The sequence below is a fragment of the Cnephaeus nilssonii genome (genome assembly GCF_951640355.1).
Source record: "Cnephaeus nilssonii genome assembly, chromosome: 20".
Lineage (NCBI taxonomy): Eukaryota > Metazoa > Chordata > Mammalia > Chiroptera > Vespertilionidae > Cnephaeus > Cnephaeus nilssonii.
Window position 1 is genome coordinate 44,860,639 of NC_137091.1, and position 15,222 is coordinate 44,875,860.

The 15,222-nt window shown below is 55.5% G+C and overlaps 2 protein-coding genes across 8 annotated transcripts; one reads left to right on the forward strand and one right to left on the reverse strand.

The window, feature by feature from the left end:
• Window positions 1-78: 78 nt before the first annotated feature.
• On the reverse strand, window positions 79-5,804 carry IRF3 (interferon regulatory factor 3). Of its 4 annotated transcripts, none has more exons than XM_079800225.1 (8): window positions 5,421-5,571; window positions 4,707-4,878; window positions 3,951-4,122; window positions 3,794-3,864; window positions 2,988-3,180; window positions 2,506-2,886; window positions 1,012-1,127; window positions 79-363 (listed from the first exon to the last, which is right to left on the reverse strand). In XM_079800225.1, exons 2-8 carry the CDS (start codon window positions 4,869-4,871, stop codon window positions 196-198), a joined length of 1,266 nt encoding a protein of 421 aa, XP_079656351.1. In that variant the 5' UTR covers window positions 4,872-4,878; window positions 5,421-5,571; the 3' UTR covers window positions 79-195. The 4 variants fall into 4 exon arrangements, with proteins under 4 accessions (XP_079656351.1, XP_079656352.1, XP_079656350.1 ...); XM_079800226.1 differs by having other exon boundaries at window positions 5,504-5,569; XM_079800224.1 differs by lacking the exon at window positions 5,421-5,571 and adding an exon at window positions 5,659-5,804 and having other exon boundaries at window positions 80-363.
• Window positions 5,805-5,855: 51 nt separating this feature from the next.
• Window positions 5,856-11,223, forward strand: BCL2L12 (BCL2 like 12). Of its 4 annotated transcripts, none has more exons than XM_079800228.1 (7): window positions 5,856-5,986; window positions 6,627-6,741; window positions 6,945-7,087; window positions 7,970-8,056; window positions 8,149-8,240; window positions 8,929-9,216; window positions 11,002-11,223. In XM_079800228.1, exons 2-7 carry the CDS (start codon window positions 6,635-6,637, stop codon window positions 11,050-11,052), a joined length of 768 nt encoding a protein of 255 aa, XP_079656354.1. In that variant the 5' UTR covers window positions 5,856-5,986; window positions 6,627-6,634; the 3' UTR covers window positions 11,053-11,223. The 4 variants fall into 4 exon arrangements, with proteins under 4 accessions (XP_079656354.1, XP_079656356.1, XP_079656355.1 ...); XM_079800229.1 differs by having other exon boundaries at window positions 5,872-5,986; window positions 6,612-6,741; XM_079800230.1 differs by lacking the exon at window positions 6,945-7,087.
• Window positions 11,224-15,222: the final 3,999 nt, after the last annotated feature.

The window sequence follows — 15,222 nt, forward strand, 5'->3', positions numbered from 1 at the left end:
TCTCGCCCTCATACAGTTGTGGGGGGCCTGCAGATGCATAAACTGAGGTCTGAAGGAGCAATGCCCAGCTTGGGTCAGGGCTGGCCTGGGGACACCGAATACCACGCACACGTGGTGACAATGGCAAGAAGTAGTTTATTGGTGGAGGTGAGGGACCTGCACCCATGAGTGGCAGGTTCAGACCTGGCCAGTGACCTAGAAATCCATGTCCTCGACCAGGTCCTGCAGATAGGCCTTGTACTGCTCCGACGTGAGAGAGAGGGGGTGGCTGTTGGAAATGTGCAGGTCCACAGTGTTCTCCAGCGAGGAGGCACCCCCTACCCGCGCCATTTCCAGCAGAGCCCTGAGGCACGTGGGAACAACCTATAGGCAGTGGAGGGGAAACATGGTCAAGGGAAGCACCCAGCAGTGTCTACTGTAGGGGGTGGGGCTGAGTGGACTACAACTCCCAGCAGGTCCCACCATAACCCAGGATGAATTCTTAGGCTCAGGACTGCTGCGATTGTAGTTTTCCCATATTCGCAACCATGGAGGCCAGAGGGGCTCCCAGAAGCTAGGGCTGAGCAGCTTGTGTCAGAAGGGCTCCTGGGAGCTGTAGTTCCTCACAGGCTGCCAGGACTTATAGTCCACCAACTCCCACATGCTCCGGGGTAAGGCCATGGGTGGGACACCCAGAAATCTCTGGGAATGAAGGGTGATTGCAGCCCTGGCTGTCTGGTGTGGCTCAGTTGGTAGGAGCATCATCCCATACACTGAAAGGTTGCAGGTTCAATCCCCACATGTCAGGGCACGTGTGGGAGGCAACCAATTGATGTTTTTCTCTCTCTCTCTGCGGCCCCCTCCCCCCTTAAAAATCAATGAAAATATTCTCTGGTGAGGGAGAAAAATGGTGATGCAGAGCGTTGGAAATTTTAGTTTCTCCAGGGGTTTCTGGGAATTGTAGTTCCTGGGAGCAACCTATTCTTTTGGAAGATCCACCCCCTCAGCTCCAGGATCCTAGGGCGCAGGCACCTTGACCATCACTAGCTTCTTGGTCCACGGCTGGTCCTGGGGCCATGGCTCCCCCATGCAGAACCAGAAGGTGTAGCGTGGTGAGCGTTTGCTTCCTTCGATGAAGGCAATCAGATCTGGCGGCCAAGAACCTAGTCAGGGATGGGAAGACCTCTACCTGCCCCTCCCCCTAAAACCTGATAATATCCTACCGTCCTCACTAACCTAAAGCCTGGCATACCTCTGCCATCAAAACCAGGGGGCTGCTGATGTGCGTCAAGTCCCCACAATTCTGTTTCCCTCCCACCCATCAGCGTGGGGCTGGACGACCTGCTCCCACCTCCTCCAGAGGCAAAGTATTCAAGATGGGGAACAGGCCAGGAGGGGAATCCTCTCCCAAAGATGTTGACAGTTACTGCTCTTTAACCCCCTAAGGCCACACTGTCCCTATGTAGCCATCAGCCACCAGGGCTATTTAAATGGTAACTAATTAAGATGCAAATACACTTTAAACCTCACTTCCTTAGATGCTCTCAGCGCATCTAAGTACTCAATAGCAACGTGGCTGGACACTGTACGGTATTGGACAGTGCAAAGAAAGTGCTATTGGCTAGCAAAGCCCTACGGGATCTTTCTCTCCTGTGTCTGTCTGTCCACCATAATCCTCCTATATAATAAAGAGCTAATATGCAAATGGTCGTCACACCCTCCCGCCCTCACTGCTCAGACACTCAACACTGGGGAGAGAGGAACGGGGACCAGCCAGGCTGTGGTCCTGGAGAGGGACAACCCGCCCACCCCATGGTCCCAGGCGCCAGCGGCTGCGCCTGCACCTGTGGCCAGAGAGAGGGACAAGCCACCTGCCCCACGGTCCAGGGCGCCTGCGGCTGTGGCCCGGGCAAAGCGGCCCACCCACGGTCCCCTGTGGCTGTGGCCAGCCCGGGTGAAGCCAGCCCGGGTCCTGGGTGCCTACGGCCAGCCAGAGGGAGGGAAGCCCAGGTCCCGGGTGTGGGGCAAGGCAGAGGTGGTTAGGGGTGATCAGGCCAGCAGGGGAGCAGTTAGGGGCGATCAGGCTGGTAGGGGAGCACTTAGGGGCGATCAGGCAGGCAGGCAGAGGGGTTAAGGGCGATCAGGCAGGCAGGCAAGTGAGCAATTAGGAGCCAGCGGTCCTGGATTGCGAGAGGCAGTTGGACACCCCCTGAGGGGTCCTGGATTGGAGAGGGACACACACACCCCGCCCCACCCCTGTGCACAAATTTCATGCACCGGGCCTCTAGTTGGTAATAATGACAACAACTATGGCAGCTAGTTCCTGAGCAACTTCTGTGCAGGGGGCCCCATGCCTCCTCCCAGCTCTGGGCAGGCAGAGGGAGGGAGAGGGCCCTCAGACTTGCCAGGCTCAGAGCAGTCTAGGCTAAATGGCAAACAGAGCAGCAGGATCCCGAAAGGTCTGACCCCAGGTTCTTAACCACTGGGGCCCACTCTCCACAGCAGAGTAAGGCCAGCCCCACTCACCGGTCACAAATGGCCCCAGGTCGAACACGCTTCCTTCCGTCTCCTTGGGGACCTCGCCATCAGGCCCGCGGCCGCTGTCAGGGAGAAGCTCCTCGCCCACAGCCCAGTACGTGTGGCAGGGGCCCAGCCTCCGGGCGCAGAGCCACTGCCCTGCCCTCCACAGAGCGAGTCCCCCACCCAGGCAGCTCAGCACACGACCCACGTAGCCCTTCACGACCCTGTCTGCCAGGAACGCCCCAGGGTCTGGCAGTGTTATCGGCTGCCCAGGGAGCGTCCTGTCCCCTCCTTCTGGCCCCACCAGCCGCAGGCCCTTGGGGCAGAAGACGGTCTGTTGGAAGACTTGGCGGCCCCGGTAGAAGGCAGTCACCTCGAACTCCCAGTCTGAGCAGCAGCAGCAGCGGCAATGTGAAGGGAGAGATTGAGAGCGCGTAAGGGCCCGTCACCCCAGACCCAGCCCCTCCCAGCCCACAGCTGGCACTCACCTTCCTCGGGCACCAACAGCTGCTTCAGTGGGTTTTCAGGGGGTCCTGAGTTTGGGTAGGGAGCAGGAATGTCTAAGTTGGGGCTCAGCAAGAGCTGAGGGGGGTATTCAGGGGCCACAGCCAGGCTCGAGGCTCCCTCATCTGGAATTGGGCCCAAGGCCATGCCATTCAGTAACTCCTCCAGAATGTCTTCCTAGAGAGAGAGAGCGAAAAGGGTCCAGGCACTTCCAAGCATTTTCTGAAGACTTCCCCTGGGTCAGGCCTGTGTTCAGCAATATGGGGACCCAGAGAGGAGACAGTCCTGAGCTTTGCTCTCTAGGGGTTTCCAATCCAGGGGAGAGACCGCCATGGGCACAGAGAGCACGATGCTCTGGTATATGCTGAGGGCTGTGAGGTCCGGGAGAGCAGCTAATTCAGCCCAAGGATCTGGCTCCACGCAGGCAGGACCTGGGCAGAGAAGTCTGGGGAGCATGTCCCGGGGACTTTCCCTGGCACAGACATCAGCAAGATCAAGGGCAGGGAGTCTCTAGTTCCCAGGAGGCTGGAATGCGAGGAAAGCAACGAAGGTGTGTTAGGGCCTTGGATGCCTGGTGAAAACGGAACTTCCTCCTGAGGGTGCTGGGAAGCCATGGAGGGCTGCGAGCAGGAGAGGGGTAGGGTCAGCTCTGGGTCAGGGGAGGGAGGGAAGGGAGGCCAGGGAGGAGGCGGACCATGGTCCATGGGGAGAATGAGGCCTGGACAGCTCCACAGGACGCAGAGGTGATGGGACAGAGACGGAGGGGCAGGAGGGTCGGGCACATTCTCACCTGGGTGTCAGAGGTACTGACTCTGCCATCGGTGTCTGGAGAAGCCTCCGGCTCAGGAAAGTCCCCAACTGCTGGTGAGAGAGGTGGTGAGTGGAAAAGGGGTGCTGGGGGCTCCTAAAATCCCATTCCCCCATGAAAACTCCCGCTTCCAGCACACCTGAGTTCACAAACTCATAGATCTTGTGTGGGTCGTGGGGGTCCTTGCTCCGATCCTCAGCTAAACGCAACACTTCCTTCCTGTTCAGGGCAGACCTGAAATTCCTCTTCCAGGTTGGCAGGTCAGGCTTATCTTTCCCAGGAGTGTAGGCGCCGCTGGCCTCTGCCCAGGCCTGGGGAACCAGTGGTACCAGGACAGAGGAGAGGATGCTTCAGACCCCACCCCAGGGGTCATAACCCTGCCCCCTCTCATCCTAGCACCGACCTCTCCCGGGCACATTTCTAACTTGGCAAGGTTCTATTCCCAAATTCTCAGATTCTCTGTGCCCTAAGTCCCCCTGCCTCGACCACCTTTCAAAAACCTTTGCTTTCTAAGCCAACCTTCCAGGTCCTACTAGGTGTCTAACTCTGCAATTCACCTGCCCCAGGGCACCCTCTGTACTAACCCCGCCCCCTCCCACTCTAACTCGGTTTACCCCCACTGGTGTCTTCTAATTTGGTGGTAAGTACCCCCAGCTTCAGCCCAGTCTGGTCTCATGTTCCAAGACCCGCCCCCAGAATTCTACATCCAACACCCCATTCCCAGAGAGCCCTGGACTCCCAGGATGCATTTCCTTCATGGTCTAACCCGCTTTCCTAGTTCTATTCCTGGAACCTGGGCCCTCCAGCTATCCCACACCTGTCAACCATCCTAAGCCCTCCACATCCCATTCTAACTCCACCCCTCAGAGTCCACCCCACCTGAGGGCGCCCTCACCTGGAAGATGCCAAAGTCCTCCTGCTGGGCATCCTGCCGCAAACCATGCTTCCAGGGGATGCGGAAGCGCCTGCGACTCTGGCCCAGCCAGGCCACGCCCTCCAGCTGCCCCTCGTCCAGCTGAGACACCAGCCAAGGCAGGATCCGAGGCTTCTGGGATCCCATGTCGGGCCTGCTGACAATGGGCAGGTCATGGGCGTAGGCGGCCTCTCAGGCCCATGCGGGCCATCCTCTCACGGGACGGCGCAGGTCCCTCGCCTGTATTTTCTTGGGGAACAAACAGACCTCACCTCCTCACAAATCCACCAGCGACACTCTCCAATTTAGCGAGGACTCCCTCCCAAATCCATTTTAGGGTCCCCTCGTTTCCCCATCTTCTGTGCAGACCCCCACTACCCCATCAATTCCGCCAGCAGAGACCCTTCCCTATTCCACTGCAAATCCCGCCCTCCCTCCCCATCACCCAAAACGGGTACCCCCACTTCCAAGGTGGAGCCTAATAGCAGACGCTCCTTTTCTGTAGACTTCTACCTCCCGCACTTACCCCAGTGTAGACCCCCTCCCACAGTTCCCCACATATGATCCCCTCACCCATTTCCCCCGTAGACCTCCATCCACAACCCCCCACAGAAAGCCTCCCTCGTCCAGGGCACGCTCCCTACTTTCTAGATGGACTGCCTCCCCGCTACTATGTCTGTGTTTATTTTTTTGCACCTGCCACTGCTTCACTTTCCCCGCTCCTTGCTTCACTTTCTCCAGGGTACAGAGCCCCCCTCCATATCATGTCAGACTCCTACTTTCTCACGTTCCTCACTCCGGGCCACCACCAACTCCCCAGCTCTTCCGCGTTACCTAGTTAGAGGGATGGGGCGGGGCGCGCTGGGTGCTGGGGCCACCCCTGGCTTTGGGTCCGACAGCGCTTGAACACGGAGCTGCACGCCCCCCTACTTACCGTCAGCTGAGCTTTAGGGCGGTGGAGCTTTGTTTTCTGCAGATTTCTTGAAATAAAAACGATTTGCTCATCATTTGGGCAACAGACCCCAAAGAGGCGGCACCCGAAGCCGGGACATTCCTCCTCCCCGTGCCCCTTTTTGGCCTTCCGGCCACCGGCATGCTGGGAACGTCGCATGCAAATTAGGCGGGCACCGGCGCTCCGCCCCCTCTACGTGGGGCCGTCGCCAGCCCGGCCCAGTGCGCAGGCGCGGGAAAGTTGAACTAATAGAAGTTTAACAAGTTCAGTGAAGGAGGCGGCGGGGCCCGGGGTCCGGGCCCGGGGCCAGGTAAGTGGGGCGTTAGTGAGGGCTGCGGTAAGGAGGGAGGAGAAGAGGGCCGCGATCCAGAGGATGGAGCCCCAGTCCTGTTTCGGCATCCAAGAGTCACGGGTCCCCAAGAGTCCAGCCTTAGACGGTGGAACTACAACTCCCAGCAGGCTGCGCGGCGATTAATTGCGGACCGAGTGGAATGTTTGCCACGAAGCCTGCTGGGATTGGTAGTTTTCAACCTCTAACGGTTTAAATAACTTGGCATACTCTCTCGGAGTCCAGAAGTCTAAGCCTCAAGCGCCCTTCTTGCTCGGGGGCCCAGAGGTCCAAGGCACAATCCCCTTTTCTCTCAGACTCAAGAGTTCAGGCTCCCAGCCCCCTCTTTGCTTAGATCCGAGAATTGGGGTCCCCAGCCTCCTCCTCTGCCAGGATCAAGGAATCTTCGTCTTCATTCCTCTTCTCCCTCTGGAGACTCAAGAGCCTGGACCTCCAGACCTCAGTTCCCCTAAAGAACCTAGGAGTTCAGACCCTCAGCCCCTTCCTGCCTTGGGGACTCCCCAGTCCTGGCCCTCTCCTCATTCACAAACTAGGAATTTGGGCCCCAAGCCTTCACTTCTGCTGAACCCTTGAGTTTATCCCTCAGCCCCCTCTCTCACAGGTGCCCCCATGGCAGGCTCGGAAGAGCTGGGGCTCCGGGAGGACACGCTGAGGGTCCTAGCTGCCTTCCTTAAGCGGGGTGAGGCTGCCGGGTCCCCCATTCCAACCCCACCCAGGTAAGAGGACTTGCTCTCCCTCCTCAGGGGCCTCTGCATGTGGTGTGGGCCGTCTCTAACTCTTGCTCCTGGTCTCAGTCTATGTCCTTTATATCTGGCTCTATTCCTTGTCCCTGGGGTTGCAGGGAGAGGCTCTGAGTGGGAGAAAGAAGGGACTGCTTGCAAGGGGGCTCTGGAGTCACTCTCTGAGGTCCCTTCCCCAGGAGCCCTGCCCCGGAGGAGCCAACAGACTTCCTGAGCCGCCTTAGAAGATGCTTTCCTTGCTCTTTGGGTCGAGGAGCAGTTCCCCTTGAGTCCCCTCGGCCTTGCTCCCTGCCCCTTCGCCCCTGCTATGGTTCGCAGCCTGGTAAGAGGTTTCCCTAGATCACCCATGAACTTGCTCATGCAGTGCCAGGAGCTTTGATTCTAACACACACACACACACACTATTGATTTCAGAGAGGAAAGGAGAGGGAGAAATAGAGAGAAACATCAATGATGAGAGAGAATCACTGATGGGCTGCCTCCTGCACACCCCCCACCAGGGATCGAGCCTGCAACCCCTGGGAATCTAACTGTGACCTCCTGGTCCATAGATCGATGCTCAACCACTGAGTCGGGCTGGGAGCTTTGATTCTTGAAACATTGACAGGATAAGGAATTAGCTCAAGATCACTCAGCTAAGGGTATATAGATAGCAGTGTGGGGTCTCCAGCACCTACCCTCAGTTTTCAATCACAACCCCTTATCTGATTACATGACTTGGAAAATCCTTTTCTTCCCTTTTCCTGTGTTTATCCAGTAGCAAAGTAGGAATGGGGAGGAGGAGTCATTGGACTTGATCAAGAGTGACCAACAGCTTTCCTCTCACATGAGCCTGGATAGACTAGTAATGGCTACAGGGCATGCTACCTTGCAAAGAATTTCCAAGCTAGAGAGAGAGTTCTGTGATCAGCTGATGATGCCTGAAATGGACAAGGGACAGAGTGGTAATCGCTGGAGTGTCATGTGTTTGCCTTCCTTGGATGGGATAATCTTCAAGGTCCAGTTCAGCTCTAACACTCTAAATCCATTTTGGGGGACACCATAAAGTGAAAAGTACAAGGGTCTTTGGCCAAGTTTGCTCACTGAGCCACAATGTACCCCATTATGAAATGGAAATCACTGCTACCAGGCAGGGTGGTTGGGAGGAGAGAATGCATAACTTCCTGATCTCCTGGAGACCTGTCATTGTCTCTTTTCACCCCAGGCCCAGCTACTCCAGACTTCTATGCCCTCGTGGCCCAGCGGCTGGAACAGCTGGTCCAAGAGCAACTGAGATCCCCACCCAGCCCAGGTGAGGGCAGAGGGGCCCTGCAGAAAGATGAGGGTAGAAGGGTGGCCAGGTTTCCGCCCCCAACCGAATTCTCTTCTGCCCCCCCCCCCTAGAGGTACAGGGTCCCCCACCCACCGAAAAGGAAGCCCTGCTGCGGAGGCTGGTGGCCTTGCTGGAGGAGGAGGCGGAAGCCATCAACCAGAAGGTGATGGGCGTTAGTCCATCCCTTAGCTAGGATAGGAATTGCTTCATGATTGGGCACTGGGGTCAGAAGCTGGATCTGCATTCTCATTGGCTGGCCGGTTGGGAGAGGGTAGGACAAGGCTTTAATGAATGACAGAGGTATGGCCAGGGCAGTACCTTAAATTCGAGGCTTGCATGGTTTGTTAGAGGGGCGTGGCCTAAAGGAAGGGGTGTGGCCATCAGAAACATGATCTAGGAAAGCGATTGGAACCAGTTAAGGGAATAAATACATGGTGGTGGGAGTGGGATGTGGTTTGAGAAGACATAAAACCTGAAGTTCTGAGTGACTATATAGGGGCGTGGCTTAGAATGTGGGGGGGAAATGGACTGCCGGAGGAGGTGTGGTATGTGTCCTGAAATATGATTGGCCTATTAATTGTAGGCTAGATTAGCAATCTAGGGTTTAGCCCTCGTTAGCTGTCGAGGTCTGGGCAGGGGCGTGGCTTAGCTTCTTGGGTTCTAGGGGCCACCTTCCTGTGAGTAGTTTGGCAGAAACCTGGGTTATGATTGGCTGAAGTGATGGATTGGGGCGTGGCTTAGAGCTTTAGGATCCAGAAGTCCCTTACACCAGAAAGCCACCCCCAGGCCCCCAGCCTCCTATTGGCTGGCCACAAGGGCGGACCCTGCCTCTTCCCCTGTCCACCCCACAGCTGGCCTCGGACCCTGCGCTGCGCCGCAAGCTGGCCCGCCTCTCTGCTGGCTCCTTCGCCCGCCTGGTGGAGCTGTTCTCCAGCCGGGAGGGCAGCCCCTGCCCCAGCCGCGCACGCCCCTCCTTGGGGTGCCCCGGGCCCCCGCCGCCTTCCCCGGAGCCCCTGGCCCGCCTGGCCCTGGCCATGGAGCTGAGCCGGCGCGTGGCCTGGTTGGGGGGCACCCTGGCTGGACTCAGCGTGGAGCACGTGCACAGCTTCACGCCCTGGATCCAGGCCCAGGGGGGCTGGGTGAGCCGCCCAAGCCTCTGTGGGCCCCCCTGTACCTAACTGTCATTGGGGGGAGGGGGCTTCGTAGGTTTCCTTTCAGACATCCCGGTGTTCTCCCCGCCCCCCAGTCACCTGTCCTGTGTTCACTGAGCACCTGCTGTACCCCAGGCACCGGGGATCAGTGGGGTGTTGTGAGGATTACATGGGATCATCCTAAGTGCGTGGCACTCCATGGCATCTGCTTGTGTGATTACCTGGTGACTCTGCCTGGGCGACTCTGCCTGCCCAACCCCCTTGTCCACTAGCCCCCTGCCTCTCTTCCTCTGCTCTGCTCGGCTGTTACCCTCAGGGAGGCCTTTCCTGGTCCCAGTTAAAACCGCAGCCACCTCCACGCCTCCCCCTCCCTGGTGGCTGCTTCACTTCCTTCCATAGCGCTCCGCACCTGCTAACTCGGTAGGAACAACTGGTTTTACTTACGGCCCCTGACACCTCCGCTTCAGAAGCCCCTAGGAAGTCTTCCCTGCTCACTCCTCTCCATCCAATCCGGGCTCAGAGCTGGAGCGGCCGCGTTACCTGGGCAACTGCCCCACCTCCCTGAGCACTGGTTTGTCCCTGCCCCTGGCGGCCACTTCAGGTGCTTTGTTGCTGTGGTGATGCGGTCAGAGAAGGATGCACGCCAGGCTCTCAGGATGTCAGGAGCCGGCCTGGCGTGTTTGAGGAGCAGAGAGGAGGGGTGGAGAGGCTGAGCAAGGTGAGCCAGGCGACAGGGCCAGAGCTGAGAGCAGGAGGGGCGGCCAGGTTGTTCGGGGCTTGTAGTCATGGTGAGAACTTGGGGTTTGACTCTGAGTGAGCCCAGAATTCCTGGAGGGCTCCGAGCAGAGGACAAGAGGGTGCCTACGTGTTAACACCCGCCCTCTGGTGATGGCGTGGGGAACTGTATGGGGAGAGGGCAGAAGTAGGGAGCTTGGAGGGGGTGAACTGGTCCAGGGGGGGATTCCCAGACCAATGTGGGAATAGTAGGGATTCTGGCTCTAATTTGGAGATAGCGATTACATATTTTGCTAATGGAGTGGATTTGGGGGCTGAGCGGCAGGCGGGAGTCAAGGACGCTGACCTGGGCAACTGCTGGGCTATTCCCCGCGATGGGGCCACGCAGGGTGGAGGGGAAGGGGAGGTGCGGGGAGGAGTCAGAGATGGGTGGAAGTGGTCCAGCTAAGCGAGAGATGCCCTCCGACCTCAAAGCAGGTGATGAGGGCACAGGGGATGCGCGTCTGGCGCCCAGCCCAGAAGCTTGCTGGTTGGTAAAGTCATTTTGTTTTAAGGAATGAACAGAAAGCGTGGCCAGGTGCTCGCCAAGGATTGCAGTCGGATGATCCCATTTAAGCCTCACAACAACCTTACGGGATTCGGTTCTTATCCGGGTCTTATGGAGGCTGGGCGGGCAAGTTCCTCACGCAGGGATCAGAACCAGCACCGGCACACAAAGCCAGGGCTCTGGATCTTTAAAACCCAGCACCCTCCGCCTCTCCCTGGAGCCCTGTCTCTGCCCACCTCCACCAGTGCCCCGCCCAGCACGCGGGCTCTGTCTTCCTTTTCCTCACTAGGACTGTCCCCACCCACCCCTGGGTGTCTGATCCTCTCCAGGTCTCTGTCCCCCCCACCCTGGGTCCCTCTCCCTCTCTGGTGTCTGTCCCCTCCCCATTCTGGTCCCCTGCCCCCCTGTCTCCACTCTCACTGGGCTGGTGTGGATGCTGCTGTGAGTGGAGGGAGCCGCCATTTACAAGTCTCTGCCGCTTTTCCCTGCAGGAGGGCATCCTGGCCAGTTCCCCCGTGGACTTGAACTTGCCCCTGGACTAGATCTTCCTCGGCAGCTGTTTCAGGATTGGACGTCAGGCGCCGGGGCTCGGTGCGTGCTTCTCAAGCCTTCCTGTTGAGCTCAGGGCTGTGAGTGGTGGCTGCCCACCCTGCTTTTGCCAAAAAGAAATTGTTCAAATTTTTTTCCTATTAAAAACTTGTTTAAGTGTTTAATCACTTGTTCTTTCACTCGAGAACTCAAGTTCTAAGTAGGGGAGATTTGGTTCCGAGATCTCTCTGGTTTATACATTGAGGCGAGAGCGATTCATTCATTCTAGAATTGTTTATTTGGAGCACTGAAGAGTGCCTGCCAGCTGAGCGTACAGCATGATGGGATGTCTGTGGACACAACCCCAGCTGACTCCTTGTCCCTGCGGCCTGGGGCATTTATCCCAGCTGCCCCTGCGCGGTGCCCATGGAGCCTTCCAGCTCCTTCCAGCAGAAAGCTATGCTCTTCCTTCGCGGGCACCGAACACCACCTTCCTCCCGTTTTTCTCCTTCTGTGCCTTTTTTGCTGGTTCCTCCTCGTCTCCCTGGAGACTTGGGGTTTGTCACCTTTTTAGGGTGTCGCCTCTTTCACAGAATTATGTTTGTAAACATACAATGAGATGCACAGCCAGTGACGGTCGATCCTTGTTATTTGCACGTTCTATCTTAGCGAATTCGCCTGTGCACTAACATTTATGTGTAATCCCCAAATCAGTACTCACGGCTGTGGGCACGAGTGTGCGCAGAGCTGCAGACGACTGGACTCGCCCGCGGTGCACCTTCTCGGCTCAGACTGGACACGCGGCACTCGGCCACCCGGTTTCAGCTCTCAGACTGTCCACATGTGCGCCCACCATCTGTTTAGTGGCCCATGGTGTGTGTGTTTTTTTTGCATTTTGGTGCTTTCTTGTGGTGATTTTGCTGTTTAAAAGGAACCCTCCCACCCCAGCCAGTTTGGCTCAGTGGAAAGAACATCGGCCTGCGGACTAAAGGGTCCCAGGTTCAGTTCTGGTCAAGGGCACATGCCTGAGTTACAGGCTCAATCCCCAGTGTGGGGCATGCGGGAGGCAGCCGATTAATGATTCTCTCTCATCCTTGATGTTTCTATCTCTCTCTCCTTTTCCCTTCCTCTCTGAAATAAAAAAATATATATATTACATATAAATAAAAGGGACCCTCCCTCCCCTGCCCAGAGCACAGTCCCTCAGAGCAGGAGGGAGAGCGTGCTTAGGCTAGAGACTGCGTTCAGGCGTGAGCTCCTGTGCTCTTGGCTGGGAGGCCAATGTGAGTGAATTACCATTTGTGTTAAGTAAGTAAGTTGTCTAAACAGAAAGCACAGCCCTAGCCAGTTTGGCTCAGTAGACAGAGTGTCAGCCTGTGGACCAAAAGGGTCCTGGATTCGATTCTAGTCAAGGGCACACGCCCGGGTTGCGGGCTCGATTCCCAGTAGGGGGTGTGCAGGAGGCAGCTGGTCAATGATTCTCTCTCATCATGGCTGTCTCTATCTCTCCTCTCCCTTCCTCTCTGAAATCAATAAGAATATATTTTTAAAAATAAAAAAACAATAAAGGACTCCCATCTGATTAAGTCAAGTCCACCCTGGAAGATGTCCCTTTTGATTAATTTCAAGTTAACTGGTTTAGGGCCTTAATGACATCTGCAAAATCAATCCACCTTTGGCATGTAAGATAATCTAATCAAGCTTGGCATTCATCTCCTTTGTCCTATAACCCAACCTAGTCCCCAGTATATCACACCGGGGGGGCAGAGATCTTGGGGGCCCCCTTGGAATTCTGCCCATCACAGCATATCGGCAACGACAGTCATGTGACATGCACGCCTCCGTGGTTTATGTTGGGGACCAGGCCATAGCAGCTAATCCTAGGGTCTTTGATGTGTCGCCTAAATTTTTTTTTTAATATATTTTATTGATTTTTTACAGAGAGGAAGAGAGAGGGATAGAGAGTTAGAAACATCGATGAGAGAGAAACATCGATCAGCTGCCCCTTGCACACCCCCCACTGGGGATGTGCCCGCAACCAGGGTACATGCCCCTGACCGGAATCGAACCTGGGACCCTTCAGTCCACAGGCCGACGCTCTATCCACTGAGCCAAACCGGTTTCGGCTCACCTAAATTCTTAATTGAAGGAATGACCAAGTTCCCGTTTGTGGAGAGATGAATCTTCTATCCTCCCAGCCCCTGGAGGCCTGCATGCTGCTAGGTTGGGTACCAGATGTCTGTGTGCTTCTCCTAACCCCAATTCTTCTTTTTTTTTTTTTTTTCCTTTTTAAAAAATATATTTTATTGATTTTTTTACAGAGAGGAAGGGAGAGGGCTAGAGAGTCAGAAACATCGATGAGAGAGAAGCATTGATCAGCTGCCTCCTGCACGCCCCCCACCGGGGATGTGCCCGCAACCAAGGTACATGCCCTTGACCGGAATCGAACCTGGGACCCTTCAGTCCACAGGCCGACGCTCTATCCACTGAGCCAAACCAGTCAGGGCCTAACCCCACTTCTAACCACCCCTACCCGCAGTGGTCGCGCCCATTCCGAGGGCCGTGACCCAGTGCAGCACTGGCTAATAGAACTAAATGAGCCTCATCTGTGATTGAGAACACACTCGGGGGCCCCGGGCACGTGCCCTGACTGGGAACCAACCGATGACATTTTGGTGCATGGGTCGATGTTCAACCACTAAGCCACAGAGACCAGGCGGTCCATTAATTTTAACAATTTTTATTAACCCTGTTTATCCAAAATACAGAATCATTTCAACATAGTAGTCAATATAAAAATATTAATGAGATATTAGAGATTCTTTTTAAAAAAATATATTTTATTGATTTTTTGCAGAGAGGAAGGGAGAGTGATAGAGAGTTAGAAACATCGATGAGAGAGAAACATCGATCAGCTGCCTCCTACACACCCCCCACTGGGGATGTGCCTGCAACCAAGGTACATGCCCTTGACCGGAATCAAACCTGGGACCTTTCAGTCCGCAGGCCGACGCTCTGTCCATTGAGCCAAACCGGTTTCGGCAAGAGATTCTTTTTTTATATTAAGTCCTCTGAATCGTGTGTTTTATTATTATTTTTTTAAATATTTTTTTTTATTGATTTCAGAGAGGAAGGGAGAGAATCATTGATTGGCTGCCTCCTGCACGCCTCACACTGGGCATGTGCCCTGACCAGGAATCGAACTGTGACCTCCTAGTTCAGAGGTCAACACTCAACCACTGAGCCACTCCGGCCAGGCTATTAGTATTTTTTAATCCTTACCCCAGGACATGCTTAGAGTGAGGAAGGGAAAGAGAGAGAGAGAAAAACATCCATAGGAGATAGAAACATTGATCGGTTGCCTTAAGTACTCTCCTTGATCCAGGATCAAACCCACAACCCAGCCCTAGCTGGTTTGGCTCAGTGGATGGAGCCTTGGCCTGTGGACTCAAGGGTCCCGGGTTCGATTCCGGTTGGGGGCACATGCCCTGGTTGCGGGCTCGATCCCCAGTTGGGGGCGTGCAGGAGGCAGCCAACCAATGATTCTCTCTAATCATTGATGCTTCTAACTCTCCCTCTCCCTTTCTCTCCGAAATCAATCAAAATATATTTTTAAAAAAACAACCCACAACCCAGGTATGTGCCCTAACCAGGAATCGAACCAGCAACCCTTCATCACATGGATGATGCCCAACCACCTGAGCTACCTGGCCAGGGCCGGTGTGTTTTACCAGTCCACTCAGTACATCTCAGTTCAGACTTGCCACAGTCCATTGCTCACCTGGCCCATGTGCCGAGTGGCTGCCTTCTTGGAAAATGCAGAATTTGATGCTGACAACTTCCCCATTTCTGACTCCAGCCTGAGATTTTGCCCCTGAACTCCTGTACCATCCATCCTTTTTTCAATGACATTAGGGTATTCCCTAGTGTTGTATAGTTTGTTACAATTTTTTGTTCTTGGTAGCAGCAAAGAGCAGAAATAATTGATCAGGTCAAAATATAATACTTGGAAATTAGGAAAAAAAAAACACAACACAAAAAAACTGATTTAGGCCTTGGCTGGGTGGCTCTGTTGGTTGGAGTATCATCCCGTGCACCAAAGGGTTGTGGGTTCGATTCCCAGTCAGGGCACATACCTAGGTTTGGGGCTCAATTCCTGGTCGGGACACATAAGGGAGGCAACT